At 45.1% G+C, this 17961-nt stretch overlaps 1 protein-coding gene across 6 annotated transcripts in view; it reads left to right on the top strand.

The window, feature by feature from the left end:
- Window positions 1-17961, top strand: part of FAM135A (family with sequence similarity 135 member A) — a 151261-nt gene that overhangs the window by 80590 nt on the left and 52710 nt on the right. For all 6 annotated transcript variants that reach the window (XM_034766221.1, XM_034766223.1, XM_034766219.1 and 3 more), the window contains one exon: window positions 3213-3368. In XM_034766221.1, coding sequence (XP_034622112.1) covers window positions 3213-3368 — 156 coding nt within the window. The remainder of the gene's footprint in view (window positions 1-3212; window positions 3369-17961) is intronic.

The following is a 17961-nucleotide window of genomic DNA, read 5'->3' as shown; positions in this document are numbered from 1 at the left end:
GATGCTGTATCCCACTTATGGATTGTGACAGGTTGAGAGATATGGTTACTAGTGGTGTTTGAAATGCAAAAGATTACTGACTCAATCTTAATTTTGATAATTTTTCTCCTCCAGATGGACTCTTCACTGCCAAACTCTACCAACTCTTCTTTCCATTCTACTCTCTTCTAAGATGTCTTCTTCTCTTTCTAATCCTTCTCTGACTAGAATCTGAGAAAATTTAAAAAAAACAAGATTTTCTTTCAACAGCCTTCTCTTTTTCTACTTTACCTCCTCTCCAGGTTCTGATGTTTTCCTTCTACTATCCCACAACTGCCCCAGTCTCCCTCACTACTTTCATTCACTCAACTTTCCTTATTTTGCTAATACACACACAATTTCAAGTATGCCTTTGGATTTCCTTTCCTAAAGCTTAAAGCAGGAGTTCACAAATATTTTCTTAGTGTGGTCCATCTCCCCTGTTGTTCAGGAATATGCAGTCCACTTTCCCCTTCATTCTCAATAGCATAATATTACTGAGGCAGTTGCATACAGCAGTATAGCTTAGGTTGAAAAGAAACATTTGCTAAAAATAAATATTTTCCTGTATTTAATATGATGTGAAAGCTGGAAACAAGGAAAGTCAGCACCACGTGACTAGCCAGCTCTCTGTGGACCACTAGGAAGTGTTTCACAGGCCAACGTTGCTTCACATACTGAAAGCTTCTTAAATTTATGTAGTCTTCTTTATCTCTTTCCTTCTTTGGGCATAGCTGATCACACCTCTCTTCCTTAGATCCTCTGTCAGCTTCCTCACCTCTGCATTCTTCTGGTTTCCCCTGCGTCGCTGTGATCACCATGTAATCTTCTTCAGAGGTGTCTCATCATTTCCTTTCTCCTGTTCTCTTATCCATTAGTATCACTTAGAGATTCTGTCTCTGTTCTCCATCTCTTCTCTCATCCTCACCTAAATGATTACCAAATCTCTGTCCTTTGTCTTTTCTCTCCAGTCTTGTGTCTCCAAATATGTCTAAGATATCTCAAAGCACTACATTTAGAAAGGAAAAATCAAATGCACAACTACAAAATGGGAAATAATTGGCTAGGTGGCAGTACTGCTGAAAAGGATTGGGTCAGTTATAGTATATCACAAATTAAATACGAGTCAACAATGTGACATCATTCTGGGGTGTATTAAAAGGAGTGTTTTATGTAAGACATGGAAGGTACGTATCCAGTTCTACTTGGCACTGCTGCAGTTTCAGATGGAGTATTGTATCCAGTTCCGGGCAAAATTGGAGAGTGTCCAGAGGAAAGCACCAAAATGATAAAGAGTTCAGAACAAAACAACTCTGAGGAAAGGTTTTAAAAAAAACCCTGTGCATATTTAGTCTTGAGGAAAGAAGACTGAGAGAGGACCTGATAAGTTTTCAAATATGTTAAGGGTTGTTATAAAGATGACTGTGATAAATTGTTCTCCATGTCTGCTAAATATATGACAAGAAATAATGGGCTTAATCTGCAGCAAGGGAGATTTAGGTAAGATATTAGGAAAAGCTTTCTAACTAGAAGGGTAGTTTAGTTCTGGAATATGCTTCCAAGGGAGGTTGTGGAATCCCTGTCATTGGAAGTTTTTAAGAATAGGTTAGACAAACACCTGTCAGAGATGATCTAAATTTACTTGGTCCTGCTTCAGCTCGGGCTAAACTTGTTGACTCCTTAGTGTCCCTTTTAAGCCTTCCTTGCTATGATTTCTATGCTGCTACAGTGGTTTACAGAGGTCAGAAAGAGTTTCCTGGGGAAGGGCAGCGTATAGGACCAGTAGATGCAGCCCTAAATTGCCTACCTCACAGTGTCAGAATATAGCAGGGCTGGCAGCAAGAAAGGAGGTGATTGGAGCACACTCTGGTCCGGCAGTTCTGCCCAATTCTGCAAAACTACCCATAACCAGCCAGGTAAAATTAGAGCAACCCATTAGACTTCTCTAATTTACACTATGGTCAGTATTAGCCCCCAAAACAGAATCTTGGAGGCACAAATATAGATGGAAGCTGCCTTTACCCTGCCCCTCCCCCTCCTTCAGCCTGGGCTGTGCTCTGAAGTGCATGCAGCCTAAAGTTCAGACAAAATGTCAAATGAGAGCAACAAATAGTGGGAAGGAACTGAAGAAGGAAGGACTTGTGCATTATCACACTACATGTAATTCCTGATTCTTCTTTCTCTGTAACGTGACCAAAATCTGCTCTTTCTTTACTGACTCAGCTGCTAAAACCTTTGCCTCAATACCTTGATCATTTCTCACTTCAATTACCTTCTTTTACCACTTCTCCTGCCATTCATATGTTTATAGTAGGGCTTCAAGAACATGCAGCTGGTCCAATAGCAATTTTAATGTATGGTGCTGTATTTTTGAGATCAGTTTAGATTAGTGTTAAAATATACATAGTAGTGGACTATTAAGATCCCTTATTGTGGGGAATACTAACCAAGACACCATCCCTAGCACTCAAATTACATTTAACTCTAATAGAACCATGCTACAAGAGAATGTCCTAGGGATGCAGTAAACTATGAAGAAGGAAAGTCTCATTTCCTATGTATCTTTCTTTTGTGGTTCTATGAGGTTATTAACACCTCGTGAGAGTGGGCCCTGAGGAAGCAAACTGACTTAAAAATACAAGTACCACACGGTCCTAATCAGTGGGGTCAGTTCTGGAGAGGAGATGACTCTTGTTTTAAACTAGTTGTAAGATAACATCAGTATCTCAGTTTTATCCCTGCAACACCCATCATTGGCTGTGACACAATTTTTGTTAGTGTGTCATGTTTCTAATTCCTGATTCCTAGTTTTTGTACTTCACACTGTAGTTTAGAACACTACCAAGTACAGTGGTTACAATCTGGCCTTCATTTTAAAATTACAGTTGACACGAGTCAAGTTCTTATTGTAATTTAAGACTATGTGACCTGATTCTAAAAGACTTTCCAGGGTAACATCTGGAACCGCACAAAAAGTGTTCTGTTAGTAATGTAACTTTAAATTAAGTGAATTGTTTTTGATGTTTGGACAAAAAAGCTATAATTTAAGAGTTCTTTTTTTGTAGAATTGTTGCAAGGGTAAATACTTTACCATATGAAACTGAGTTTATTTCATTGGTTTTGTGTACATGTGAAGGCATCATCTATAAACAAGCATTTATAGATTTAGTAAGAATATTTTTTCCTGACTTCAGAAAATGGAAAATCCTGATGAACTGGCAGAACTTATAAACATGAATCTTGCACAGCTTTGCTCTCTTCTGATGGCTCTGTGGGGGCAATTTCTAGAGATCATTACCTTGCAGGAGGAAGTCACAGCATTACTAGCACAAGAACATCACACATTGAGGGTAAGTATTGAATCTGACAGTTGAGCATTACATAGAACAAATTCTATCTTTTAAAACTTTATTGATGACCTTTTTATTCTGTAAACTGGTAGGTTTTCAATGAGATTACAAATTCTACTTTTTTCTGCTATGTTTGTGAAAATCAGAAGAGTAGAACTTTGAGTGTATCTTTTGTACTACATTTATAATTGTGGATTAAATTATTGATGCTAATTGGTGAAATGTGATTTTAAAAAGTACTGTATATACTTGATCTTAAGCCGGTTCGTTTATAAGCCTATTCTCTCTCACACACACACACACACACACACACCCGGTGGATAAGTAAAAATAGAAAATTTTTATAACCCATTCATAAGCTGACCCTATAATTCAGGGGTCAGCAAACTTTGGCTCCCAGGCCATCAGGATAAACCGCTGGTGGGCTGAGATGGTTTGTTTACCTTGAGCGTCTGCAGGCACGGTGTAAACAAAGTGTCCCGGTGCGCCAGCTGCTTACGCTGACAGGCTGGGACAGCAACTGGTGGGGAAATCTTTTGGTGGGGAGAAGCTGAGAGTCAGGGGAGTAAACCCCTGTGACCATCCTCCACATGACCCCACCCCTAGCCCGGGACCCCCACACTCTCCCCATCCCACCATCCCTTCCCACCTTATCTGGGGAGGGCCAGGGAAGGATGTCTCTGGGCCAGGTGGCACGGCCTCAGCATGCTCCAGTGGCGTGGCCACAGCCTGCTCTGGGGAGCAGGGCCGAGCGGCATGGCTGCAGCCTGCCAGCCCCGGAGCTGCAGCTGCTTCAGAGGCTGGGGGGAGCAGCATGGCCAGAAGAGGAGAGACTCTGTGCTCGCCTCTTCCCTTCTGGCTGTGCTGCCTCTCCTGGCTCCCTCTGTTGTGGGGAGGGCCTGTGTCTCAACTCTCCCTCTCTATACCCGTTCATAAGCCGACCCCCTTCTCTGGTGCTTTCCTTTTTTACTAAAAAAAATTTGGCTTATGAACGAGTATATATGGTAATTAAAAGACACATATGTTTACTACAAAGCAGCAATTAATTACATTTCTGAATAAGAAATCCAGCTTAGAAGATAAATTTCAGGCTCTGGAGAGGTAGCATTTGTGCAGAATAATACATTTTTCTTTAGGAGTCCTACCTAGCTGGTCTACCCATTGTACTTGCTGTTACATGTAGGCATTCCTTGCCAGTCATGAATCAAAATGTGCAACTTAATTAATGATAGCATTCATAACTTCTTGAAGAGAAAAACCTATTATGGGGAATCTTAGAAGAGAAGAGACAAATCAGAAACAACCTGGAACATGAGATTATTTTATTTTATATATTATATATTTTTATAAAATGGGCTTATTTTAGGCAAAACAGAGGTGATGCTGGTTAAGAGTAAAATATTTTCAAGAATAAGCAAAAACTATGACCGGAATCTCAAATTGAAGGTATTTTCTCCCTCCTCTCTTCAATTATCAAGTAGGGAGGTAAATATCCATTAAAAAAGTTAACCATTTAAATTATTACAATTATGTTGTTAATAGGTTAACTGATTAAAGGGAAAGGGGCTGCTCCAGCCGGCCAGCATGGGCTGCAGGGCTGCTCCTGCAAGGACAGCTGGGGATGGGGTTGGAGGGCCAGCACAGCTGGGGCTGCTCCAGACGGCCGGGCTGGGGGTTAACGGTTTAATTGTTTAGTATTTTACATCCTTTTTATCAAGGTTATGTGCAAAATTGGAGTGTAGACTCTGAGATAGTATGAGTAGCTAGAAACCTCTTCTGTTTATAGCTGGTCAGGAAACGGTGTCAGACCTTATTGAATGAGACCTAACTACGGTGATCCATGACTTTGTCATATTCATGCTAAATTATTGTAATGCACTATATCTGGGATAAACAAAAAGTCACCTGGAAGCTGCAACTGGTAAAACACTTTGCAGCTGATCTGCTGAGCAGCACTGGCCCATCATGCCACATCATACCAGTGCTTTATACATTACAGTAGTTACCTATCCAACATAAAGTCCATTTCAAAGTTCTAGTCCTCTACAAAGCATTGGCTGGCCTACAACCCAGCTGTCTCAAAAACCTTTCTCTTTGGGCCCCACAGTTATGATTCTTCTTCGAGTGCTTGCTCATATCGATTCCAATTAGGTGTGCGCGTGCCGCGTGCACGATCGTCGGATAATTTTCTACCCTAGCAACATCCAGTGGGTCGGCTGTGGAGCCCCGTGGAGTGGTGCCTTCATGGCGCTGGATATATACCCCAGCCGACCCAGCGCCCCCTCAGTTCCTTCTTACCGCCCATGACGGTCGTTGGAACTGTGGAGCGCGGCATAGCTGTTCTCCACTCTCCCTAGCTTTACTTGTATCAGGGGATAGCCGTGTTAGTCTGAATCTGTAAAAAGCAACAGAGGGTCCTGTGGCACCTTTAAGACTAACAGAAGTATTGGGAGCATAAGCTTTCGTGGGTAAGAACCTCACTTCTTCAGATGCAAGAAGTGCATCTTACCCACGAAAGCTTATGCTCCCAATACTTCTGTTAGTCTTAAAGGTGCCACAGGACCCTCTGTTGCTTTTTATAGCTTTACTTGTTCATTCTTGTAGATAGTTGTTGGTTATATACTTATAGATTAGTAGTTTGTTGTTAATAGTTTTGTAGAGTAGTTATAAATAGTTAGCGGGGGTTAAGGGGGCTTTTATCCCCCCTTTCTCCCCCGGCGCGCAGCCAGGCTCATGCCCAAGGCTCCTGGCTTTAAGCCGTGCGCGACTTGTGCTAAGCCTATGCCAACAGGAGACCCTCACTACTCTTGTCTGAAGTGTCTAGGGGAATCTCATCAGACAGACAAGTGTAAGATCTGCAAGGCTTTCAGGCCCAGGACCAAAAAGGAGCGGGACTTTAGACTTAAGCAGCTCCTCATGGAGGAGCGCCTCGGTGTGCAGCGCCCCAGCGGCACCCTCCGGTACTGCACCGCGAGGAGACGCGGATAAGGCCCCACGGCACCGTCCTCTGTCGGCATCGCGTCTGCCGCAAGCCCTTCGGCGCTGTTCCCTGTCTCCAGGACATAAAAGACCCCGCAAGACCCAGGACGCTGCCGTCCAACAGGCACCGGCTCCCCCTGCACTGGTGGTAGAGCCGCGTCCGGCTTCGGAACGCCAGAGGGTGCAGGCATCGTCAACACCGTTGACTCCAGCACCGGATGTAGGGCCGTTGAGTCCGGTGCGGACTGGCTCACCGCCTCGTCCTGTGGTTGAACCCTGTCTCCCCTCTATACCGGAGACATTTGGGACGGCGAAATACCTCATCGCCCTCACGGAGCTGGCACCAGCTCAGACCGCGGCACCGCATCCCCTTTGCACGGTGCAATCCAGGGGCAAGCCTGCCCTGATATGCCCTCCATCTCCGAGCGTGGACTCGCGGCACCGCTCCCAGTCTCGGAGCAGGTCCCGACGTCGCTTGCAGTCCAGGCACTGATCTTCATCTTGGCGCCGGTCGTACTCGCAGCCCAGATCTTCCTCCCGGCACCGGTCTACTTCTCGCCACTGACCTGAGCATCAGTACCGGTCGGAGTCCAGACGCAGTTCCCGGCACCGGTATGAGTGCTGCTCCCGTTCGCGAGGCCGCTCCCGGCACTGAGTCTACAGCCGGTCTTCGTCTTCGCGATCCAGATCTGGATCCCGGTACTGGCATGGGCATCGGCACCGTTCTCGATCCTGGTACCGCTCCCCGGCACCGCGCAGAGACCGCTCCCTGTGGACCGGCACCGCTTGGCACCGTTCCAGGACGAGCCTCTGCAATCACGCTCGGCACCGCCCTGGCCCTCAAGATCGGCGTCTCGCTCGTCGGAAGGAGCTTCCCGATCAGCGTACCCTGCTCAGGGTCAGGCTGCAGACGACTTGGGCCATTGGCAGGAGGGGGCAGAGGACCCTAGACAGGACCCTGCACATTGGTCTTTCTGGACCCCATGGACATATCACCAAGCTCAAGGGGCTCCACCAGCGGCCTCTCACTCGGCATACTCTGAGCCCAGGGTACCTGAGGCCACCATCGCCTGTCCTCCCCCAGGGGGCATGGAGGCTCCCGTGCCGACACCCATGCAGGTCCCAGACCCCGGTGCAGGGGATCCTGCACATCAGGGACCCTTGGAGCCAGACCCTCATCTGGATCGTTTACCCCCTGAGGCGTCCTCCTCATCCTCCCCAGATGAGGCGGTGGCGGGCACAACCTCTGGCCCACCTCCAATAGACCTCCGTGCACACCAAGACCTGTTACGTAGAGTGGCACGGAACGTGGACCTACAGGCAGAGGAGATGGTGGAGGACCCGGTGGTGAGCATCCTCTCAGCTGATGCCCCATCCCAGGTGGCGTTGCCCATTATTCGTATGATCCAGGCTAACTCTAATGCCATATGGCAAACCCCGGCCTCCATCCCTCCCACTGCCAGAGGTGTAGAAAGGAAGTACTTTGTCCCCTCTAAGGACCATGAGTACCTCTATACACACCCTCCACCGTGTTCACTGGTCTCCTCAGTGAACACAAGAGAGCGTCATGGTCAGCAGGTGGCAGCGCCCAAATCGAAGGACGCCAAATGCTTCGATTTGTTTGGACGTAAGGTTTACTCAGGGGGGGGGTCTGCAGCTCAGAGCGGCAAACCAACAGGCGCTCTTGAGTCGGTACAATTACAACTCATGGAATTCCATGGATAAATTTAAAGAGTTGGTCCCCCAGGACTCGAGAGAGGAGTTCGGGGCCCTAGTGGAGGAAGGTAAAAAGGTGGCTAGGACCTCCTTGCAGACCTCCCTGGACATAGCGGACTCTGCCGCCAGGACACTAGCGTCTGGGATAGCCATGAGACGTGTTTCCTGGCTTCAGGTATCGGGGTTACCGGCAGAACTGCAGCAGACCCTGCAAGATCTGCCGTTCGAGGGCCAGGGGTTGTTCTTGGACAAGATGGACTCTCCGTTGCAGAGCCTCAAGGACTCCAGAACCATCATGCGCTCCCTGGGGATGCATGTCCCAGGACCCCAGCGCAGGCCCTTTAGGCCCCAGCCACAAAGGTTCTACCCTTCTCCTCCTCGTCCAAGACAGGACTTCCCCAGAAGGCGGGGGCGAGGTGGTAGACGGAGGTTGACCGGCCCCCAACCCGGTCAGAACCAAGGCGTTCCTAGACCACCTTCAGGGCCTGGGCAAAATTTTTGAAGGTGCCCTCTTGGACGGCGTGCTAGCCACTACCCAGAATCCATTCCCTTTATTTCGGGATCGCCTCTCCCGTTTCCACCGTGCTTGGTCCCTTATAACCTCGGACCGTTGGGTCCTTCGCACGGTGGAGAGGGGATACGATCTCCAGTTTTCTTCGTTCCCCCCCTTCTTACCCTCCCTCCCCGTCCCACTTCAGGGACCCTTCTCACGAGCATCTCCTTACACAGGAGGTTTTTGGACTCCTCTCTATGGGGGCCATAGAGGAGGTTCCATCAGAGTTAAGGTGCAGGGGGTTTTACTCCCGCTACTTCCTGATCCCCAAAGCAAAAGGGGGTCTGCGACCCATTTTAGATTTACGCGGACTCAACAAATTCATAGTAAAGTTGAAGTTCCGCATGATCTCCTTGGGGACCATCATCCCTTCCCTGGATCCCGGAGACTGGTACGCCGCCCTCGACATGAAGGACGTATGTTTTCATATAGCAATCTACCCCTCTCATAGGCGCTTCCTTCAATTTGTAGTAAACAATGTGCACTACCAATTTGCCGTCCTTCCCTTTGGCTTGTCCGCAGCTCCGAGAGCGTACACCAAATGTATGGCTGTCGTGGCAGCATACCTTCGTTGACAAAGGATACAGGTGTTCCCGTATCTAGACGACTGGCTGGTGCGCGGCCACACCAGGGAGCAAGTTCAAGCTCACGTCCAGATAACACTACAAACATTCCATGAGTTAGGCATTTTACTCAACAAAGAAAAGTCCACTCTGGAGCCAACCCAGAGAATAGAATTTATCGGGGCAGTCTTAGACTCCAGGCTCGCCCGAGCTCTTCTGCCAGACACTCGGTTTCACACCATCACAAACATCATCCACATACTCCAGGTCTTCCCGATCACCATGATAAGGACGTGCCTCGGCCTGTTGGGACACATGGCCGCTTGCACTTACGTAACCAGGCACGCCAGACTTCGGCTTCGCCCACTTCAGGCCTGGGTATCATCGGTGTACCGTCCTTACCGGGACAACCTGAACATGGTGGTCACGGTTCCGAACTCGGTCTTGACCTCTCTCACCTGGTGGCTGGATCACAAGGCAGTTTGCGCAGGAGTGCCATTTCACACCCTACAACCCTCCCTCATGGACACTTCATCTCTAGGTTGGGGTGCTCACCTCGGGGAGCACCATACACAGGGCCTGTGGACCGCATCCCAACTAGCTCTGCACATCAATGTTCGAGAGCTGATGGCGGTGCGCCTAGCCAGTCAGGCATTTCTCGGTCTCCTACATGGCAGTTGCGTGTCAGTCCTCACAGACAACACCATGGCCATGTTCTACAGCAACAAGCAAGGAGGAGCCCGGTCGTCTCTCCTATGCCAAGAGGCCATTCGCCTGTGGGAGTTCTGCATTGCCCACTCGATACATCTCATGGCATCGTTCCTCCCTGGAGTCCAGAACACTCTAGCGGACCGTCTCAGCAGATCCTTCCAGACGCATGAGTGGTCAATTTGCCCGGATATCATCCATTCCATCTTCCAGAGGTGGGGATTTCCCCAGGTCGACCTGTTCGCCTCACGCGCCAACAGGAAGTGCCACGTGTTCTGCTCCCTCCCAGGGCGATCTCCGGGCTCCCTGTTGGACGCTTTCCTGCTACCGTGGAAAGACCAGCTGTTCTATGCTTTCCCTCCATTTCCACTGGTCCACAGGGTACTGCTCAAGCTACGTAGAGACAAGGCACGTATGATTCTAGTCGCTCCAGCTTGGCCAAGACAGCACTGGTACACCACGCTTCTGGAGCTATCGGTACAAACTCCGATCACGCTTCCCTTGTGCCCGGACTTGATCTCTCAGGACCACGGCCGACTCTGTCACCCCGACCTGCAATCGCTTCACCTTACAGCGTGGATGCTCCATGGCTGAATCGGACAGAGCTACGATGCTCACATCCCGTGCAACAGATTCTGCTGTGAAGTAGGAAGCCCTCTACACGGACCACTTACTTAGCCAAGTGGAAACGTTTCTCCTGTTGGTGCGAGCAGCGGGCCACGTCCCCCTTGCAGGCGTCAATTCCACTTATACTTGAATATCTCCTATCTCTAAAACAGCAGGGCGTAGCGATATCTTTGGTCAGGGTTCACCTGGCCGCTATATCGGTGTTCCACCCAGGAGAACACGCTTCCTCGGTCTTCTCTAACCCGGTGGTCGTCAGATTCCTCAAGGGCTTAGACCGGCTATACCTACAGCAACGTCAACCCGTTCCGGCGTGGGATCTTAACCTGGTTCTCTCCAAGCTCACAGGGCCCCCGTTTGAGCCATTGGCTACCTGCTCACTCCTTTACCTATCTTGGAAGACTGCCTTCCTTGTAGCCATCACTTCAGCAAGGCGTGTTTCTGAAATCAGGGCGCTCATGTCTGAGCCTCCGTACACAGTCTTCCATAAAGACAAGGTGTAGCTTCGCCCCCACCCTGCCTTTCTTCCCAAGGTGGTACCAGCTTTTCATGTGAACCAAGATATATTTCTCCCGGTCTTCCATCCTAAGCTGCACGCCACCCGTCAAGACCAGCGTATGGACTCCTTGGACGTACGCAGGGCCCTTGCTTTCTATATTGAGCGTACGAAGCCGTTTAGGAAGACGACACAACTCTTCGTTGCAGTGGCCAACCGGATGAAAGGCTTACCAGTCTCCTCGCAACGTCTCTCCTCTTGGATCACGTCCTGCATTCGTGTTTGCTACGACCTGGCCGGTGCCCCGACGCCACGCCTCACCATCCACTCCACGAGGGCCCAAGCCTCCTCAACTGCCTTCCTGGCTCATGTCCCTATCCAGGACATTTGTAGAGCGGCGGTTTGGTCATCGGTCCACACCTTCGCTGCTCCCTATGCGCTTGTTCAGCAGTCTAGAGACGATGCTGCATTCAGATCAGCGGTTCTGCACTCAGCGATGTCTCACTCCGACCCCACCGCCTAGGTAAGGCTTGGTAGTCACCTAATTGGAATCAATATGAGCAAGCACTCGAAGAAGAAAAGATGGTTACTCACCTTTGTAACTGTTGTTCTTCAAGATGTGTTGCTCATATCCATTCCAAACCCGCCCCCCTTCCCCACTGTCGGAGTAGCCGGCAAGAAGGAACTGAGGGGGCACTGAGTTGGCTGGGGTGTATATCCAGCGCCATGAAGACGCCACTCCAGGGGGCTCCTCAGCCAACCCACCGGGTGTTGCTAGGGTAGAAAATTCTCCGACGATCGTGCACGTAGCGCGCGCACACCTAATTGGAATGGATATGAGCAACACATCTCGAAGAACAACAGTTATAAAGGTGAGTAACCGTCTTCTATCAGGGACACTTTGATTGAGTCCAGTGTATACCTAGCACAAGAGCTGGGTACTCTGCCTTCTTAGTGAAAGAACTCATGGCTGTGGAACTGGTTTCCCCTGGACAGACTAAGCCTTGAATCTTAATGCAAAACTAATTCTGTAGGGAGGATATTTTATTAGTAGTTTGATGACCCCACCCAACTATGTTTCTATCCTAGTCTTACACTGCCACTCATCACTGTAGTATCTGAGCACCTTCCATGTAAAATCAGTAGCAATAGTGAGGATCCTCCAAATTATTTCTGAGGTTGGACATAAAGGGGAAGACTCTCTTACTTAGAAATAGCTGTATTAGAGCCCAGATAGTATGTTGATGTTTACAGACTGTGTATAATAAGAATACAAAAATATAAATATTTTTTCTCTACCTCAGCCCTGATGTTAACGATAAAATATTTTAGGTAATTATTTGTATGGGCAGTATCTGGTTTTTAAATATCCTCTGACTTTAATTATTTTTTATCTTTCTAGCTCAGTTATCTTTGAAAATTAAATATTGATGCACTTATTTTAGGTAATTTCAATCTACTTCATCAGTATATGCTGAACACCCCGTTAACTGGGTTGAGATATACACATAATCAAAAACATTTTTTCGCACGATCCCTATCCCTGCTGGCTTCCACTCCACTGTAATGTCCCACAGAGTTTCTATAGAGGTCCCCTCCATATTTTTGACAGCATTGTATGGTTTTACAGTAGCGTTTTTATCTTTATATTCTTTTTATATCCATTTGGGATCTGATGTATTTAAAAGGAACTTGTACTGTGTACTAATAAAGTCATTTGCTACTACGTGGTCCTGCTTTGGGTTCTGTCTTTTGAAGTTGAGGGATGACTGCTTTCAAGCTATTTTTGACCTCAGAATCATTTTGAGCATAAACATTGCTCAAATTTACTTTTTTGGCAGAAAACCAGACTTTTAGATCTTCAAACGTACCTACAGGAATATACTTCCCAGAGATGCAAATCCAGATTCACAGCCCCAAGTTGGGATGGAATAATTCCATGTTATCCACAATGTAGTGTCGTACGGAGGGATGCACACTCTGCCATGTTTCTGAAGTGACAGCTCTGTACTTGAAGGTGACCCTTTTTATAGCTAAAAAGAACTAAGCTAATCGCATCTCTTTTCGAAAGTGATCTGCAAGTATTTTTAAAACAAATTTTTAAGGTTCCCATACAGTAGATGCTCTATCCAGACATCGAAGGGTGAAAGGGGAATGCAAGACATAAGTAATATTAAACTTTTCTTTTTGCTTTAGGTCTGACAAACTCAAGTTGTTGGGTCTAGCTCAGAGGTTCCCAAACTTATTTGGCCTACCGCCCCCTTTTCAGAAAAAAATTACTCCCCCCTGGAAATCTACCTTCTTTAAGCGAACAAACAGAAAGATGCAGTGACAAATTTGCATTCTTTTATGTATCTATATTTCTACCTATGTCCTACAATATAGTAAAGAAAGATGTGTTATTAGAATATCACCCACGACATCAGGTATACGGTGGTTTTTGCGTAAGACGGCAAAAGACAACCAAACTAAAATACTAATGAAACTAGTTGTTTGCTCAGCATTAGATATATGTATTTGATATTAAATTGTTAAATAGCAAACTAAATTTATCAAGAAATAATTAATTTAAAAATAATCAATATGCAATTAAAAATCAGTTAATAGTTTTAATTTAGTTTGCCCTTATTTAAATAATTGTTCCTTATTAACACACGCCTTATTTACCAATTAACACAGATGATTTGATAGATATAAATAAATGTTAATAGTTAACAGTTTTTTTACGATTGCATTCCCCTGTTTTCGTTAATATTGTAATAAAAAATATGACAAATATATTGACTGTACACTTCAAATAGTACTGTACCGACACAAGCTTGCTACGATTTTATTATTAGTAAGCACTAGAGACACAGAAACGTACGGTAAATATGTAAGAAAATGTATAAAAATACTCACGTGTAAATTGCTGTTTTATTGAAACAACAATAATACAATTTGCTTTGTATGTGATCCATAATCCGTAAAGATCGAAGGTATCGAATTTGAATAAAAATTTTTAAATACTTATTGCACTATTGTTAACTGCTTTTTACACAATTCAGAAACAATCTAAATTAGATTTCATACATGTCGCCTATTTATAGTATCGTATTGTAAACAAGTCATTACACGCACATATTCCTGCCAGTGCATGCTGGACTTCCCGACAATGCGCGACATGCTCGCCTGTCAACGCTTGCTTGTTAAGAGCTGTTGGCGGACTTGACACCTGATGGGTTATAATTTGTGAATTTATTTGGAAAATAAAGTAATCACTACAACTTTAACTCTGTTACACAACAGATGAAACATGTACGAACGGTTTTTCAAAATTTTTTTATATTCTCTTCTTTCTTTATGCTTCCACCGCCCCCTTATTTTTATTCAATGCCCCCAAATTGCACCCGAGGCTACTACTGCCCCCCTGGATCGTTCCAGCGCCCCCCAGGGGGCGGTATTGCCCACTTTGGGAACCTCTGGTCTAGCTCTTTCGCCACGTTTGGGCATGAATTGGGTGATGTACCATCAACTAGTAAACCCTCCTGGAGCCAACTTGTAGGGGGCAGTTAAATGGAACTTTTTAAGTTTATAGAGCACTGGTTTGCAAAGGTGATTTTTATTGTTTTCTATATCAAAAGATTAAAAAAAAACTGTTTCTCTGAAACACTGTGCAAACACATGCCTTTTAATGAAAAATAACCAAAAATCCACGTTCACTTAATTGACCCCATATAGGCTGGATGCAGGATTGAGCAGAAAACTCTAGTTCATGTTACAGTCCATAGAAGACACTCTGCTGTTCACATATTGGAGCATCAGCCAACAATCCTGGAGTTATGGGGACCTAAAATTTAAAAAGAAATAGTAAATTTATGAGCATCGATTTCAGAGAATGTTTGACTGTGTACTCGAAACCTAATTCTGGGATGCACAATATAGTACTTTGTGTTATGCACTAAATACTAGTGTGAGTCTTTATGGTCTGGGGATTCATGAGATATCCTTGTGCTGGAGAGCTTGCAGTGAAAAGGGGTCTCACTTATGATTTGATCTGCTCATGTACAATGGTGCAGCCTTTTTGGTTTCAGGCTGCTAATAAATTTAGTTATGATATGAGAGATCCTATTTATTGTCCTCTCTGGCACAGAAAGTCTTTTGCGTTTTTATTGCAATAAATTCATACGTTACTTGATAATGTGCTCTATTAAATGCTTAATCTTTGCTAATTTTACCATTCTCATATTTATAGACCATCCCTTCTGCAAAGCATCACCTCTCCCTGAGATAAACCTGTATTATGCTGACTGATTTTCCTTGTACTGGATTTTGTGTGGTGTTTATCAAAGACATCTGGGTCTGTTTTTATGCTTATTGTATGTCTTGATATTGCAATATAAATATTTCTGAAGCAATTGTGCTGCATTTTTGTTGTTGGAAACATTCAGCACATAATGCAATTATTTTATTTTTTAAAATTCTTGCAGATTACCTTTAATAAGACATCATCCCTCTGAGTTAAAAATTGCAACAGATTTTGATTGCTACATTACAAAAATAACTACAGTCTTGTTGAGTGAGAGTTTGTGTGTACACAGTTACAATGTACAGTTAATGAGGTTTTGGGTTAAGTAGGGTATGTGAAAAAATGATTTAAAATTAGTGTGTGTTATTTTTTATAATATAAATCAATCAATCTAGAATGTAAACATTTTGTAATGATAAATTTTTGTTCTATGGTGACATCTTCTGGTAGGCCTGAACACATCCTGAAACTATTTCTTCCAGCCTGATGTCCCTACTAAAATTTTAAGAAAACTAAGAATCTCACATTGCCTGCCTGCGCATCTCTGGGCAACAATGTGTTCGCCACAATAATACGATTTTTTTTTTAAAAAGATCCCTCCTCTTTATTTATTTATTTCTTATTGGAGGACCATAAAACACAATTGTGGGGGACTTCATGATAGATGACTTATAACAGGGTACAAAACCTTTCACAGCTAAGTCTCTATTATGAAGTCATCCGAAGTTGGTAATGATAGAAAGAAGAACAGGAGTACTTGTGGCACCTTAGAGACTAACAAATTTATTAGAGCATAAGCTTTCGTGGACTACAGCCCACTTCTTCGGATGCATATAGAATGGAACATATATTGAGGAGATATATATACACACATACAGAGAGCATAAACAGGTGGGAGTTGTCTTACCAACTCTGAGAGGCCAATTAATTAAGAGAAAAAAAAAAAAACTTTTGAAGTGATTATCAAGCTAGGCCAGTACAGACAGTTTGATAATAGGTGTGAGAGTACTTACAAGGGGAGATAGAGTCAATGTCTGTAATCTCCTCAATATATGTTCCATTCTATATGCATCCGAAGAAGTGGGCTGTAGTCCACGAAAGCTTATGCTCTAATAAATTTGTTAGTCTCTAAGGTGCCACAAGTACTCCTGTTCTTCTTTTTGCGGATACAGACTAACACGGCTGTAACTCTGAAACCTAATGATAGAAAGTCATTGCCATCTGCTGGTTGGTAGGTGTCATGTATTAAATGAGTGTTGGTAATTTGTCGATTTCCTCATGGATATTGGGCACTAGTTGATATCCTTGTTATTGTAGTCTGTACATAAAAGTCAAACATCAATGAGACATAGAGACTGAACTACCATTGCGTCCCTAGTACTGATTCCTTTAAGTCAAGTTTGCGGCAGTTTGATCAAGCTTGCCAACAACATATACAGAGAACTGTCTAGATCTGTTAATCCAGCTCCTTTCGTAAGTGTTAAAATTCACTTAATAAACAGTTGTATATAATGCATTGTTGTTGTAGTTCTGTCGGTCCCAGGATATTAGAGACACAAGGTGGACCAGTTATTGGACCAACTTCTGCTGGTGAAAGAGACAAGATTTTAAGCTTAGGCCTTGGCTACATTGACGCTGTACAGCGCTGCAACTTGCTGCGCTCAGGGGTGTGAAAACGCACCACTCCCCCACCCCCCTGCCCGAGCACAGCGCTGTAAAGCGCCAGTGTAATCAGCTCCTGCAGCACTGCACGCTCGCTCGCAGCGCTGCAAGCTATTCCCCTCGGAGAGGTGGAGTACTTGCAGCACTGCGAGAGAGCTCTCGCAGCGTTGGCGGCACGACTACACTCGCGCTTCACAGTGCTGCCATGGCAGCGCTGTGAATCCCCAAGTGTAGCCGAGGCCTTATACAGAGCTCTTCTTTGGGTCTGGGAAATTAATTTTTAGTGTCACAGCTAAATACAAGGTGGAACAGGTTGTTTAGCATAAGTAGTTAATGCATATTGTTCAGCCTAAGTAGTTAACAGATATTGTAAGAGACCATTCAAAGTGAAGTGGCCAGTTAACTTATGTCTAGTCATAGGGAAGAAAAATGGTTGGTGAGTGTGTGTGTGGGGGGCATTTTGTGGGTAACACTTTTGTAATAAGCCATAAATCCAGTGTCTTTATTCAGTCCATGATTTTTTGTGACTAGCAAAATTATGAATTTAAGCTCTCGGGTGTTGTGCAGGTTTCCTTCTGAGGATGAGAACTGAGAGGTCAGATAGACTTTGTGAAAAGTGTTCCCCACAGGTGATTTGGTGTTTTTTGTCTTCTATCATTTTTCTGTGAGAGTGCATTCAAGAGTGTATTAATTGTCTCGTTTCACCCACATAGTTGTTATTGAAACATTTAGTGCACTGTTGTAGGACCCATGAAAATATCATTGATGTATCTCAGATATATCATTACATCAATGATAAATCCCTATACACAACCATCTGTCAAAATGGTGGCATTGCGGCCTGCCTCAAGTATCTTCAAGGCAATGGATAACACTCAGATAGCCACCTCAAACATATCCCCAAACTCATCCATTTCATCCTCACCCACAACAATTTTATATTCAACAACAAACCCTTTGTCCAAACCATGGGAGAAATCAAGGGAACTAGGACGGCTTCTCAA

This window comes from Trachemys scripta, chromosome 3 (assembly GCF_013100865.1).
Source record: "Trachemys scripta elegans isolate TJP31775 chromosome 3, CAS_Tse_1.0, whole genome shotgun sequence".
NCBI lineage: Eukaryota > Metazoa > Chordata > Testudines > Emydidae > Trachemys > Trachemys scripta.
This window is presented reverse-complemented; position numbering and strand designations above follow the sequence as displayed.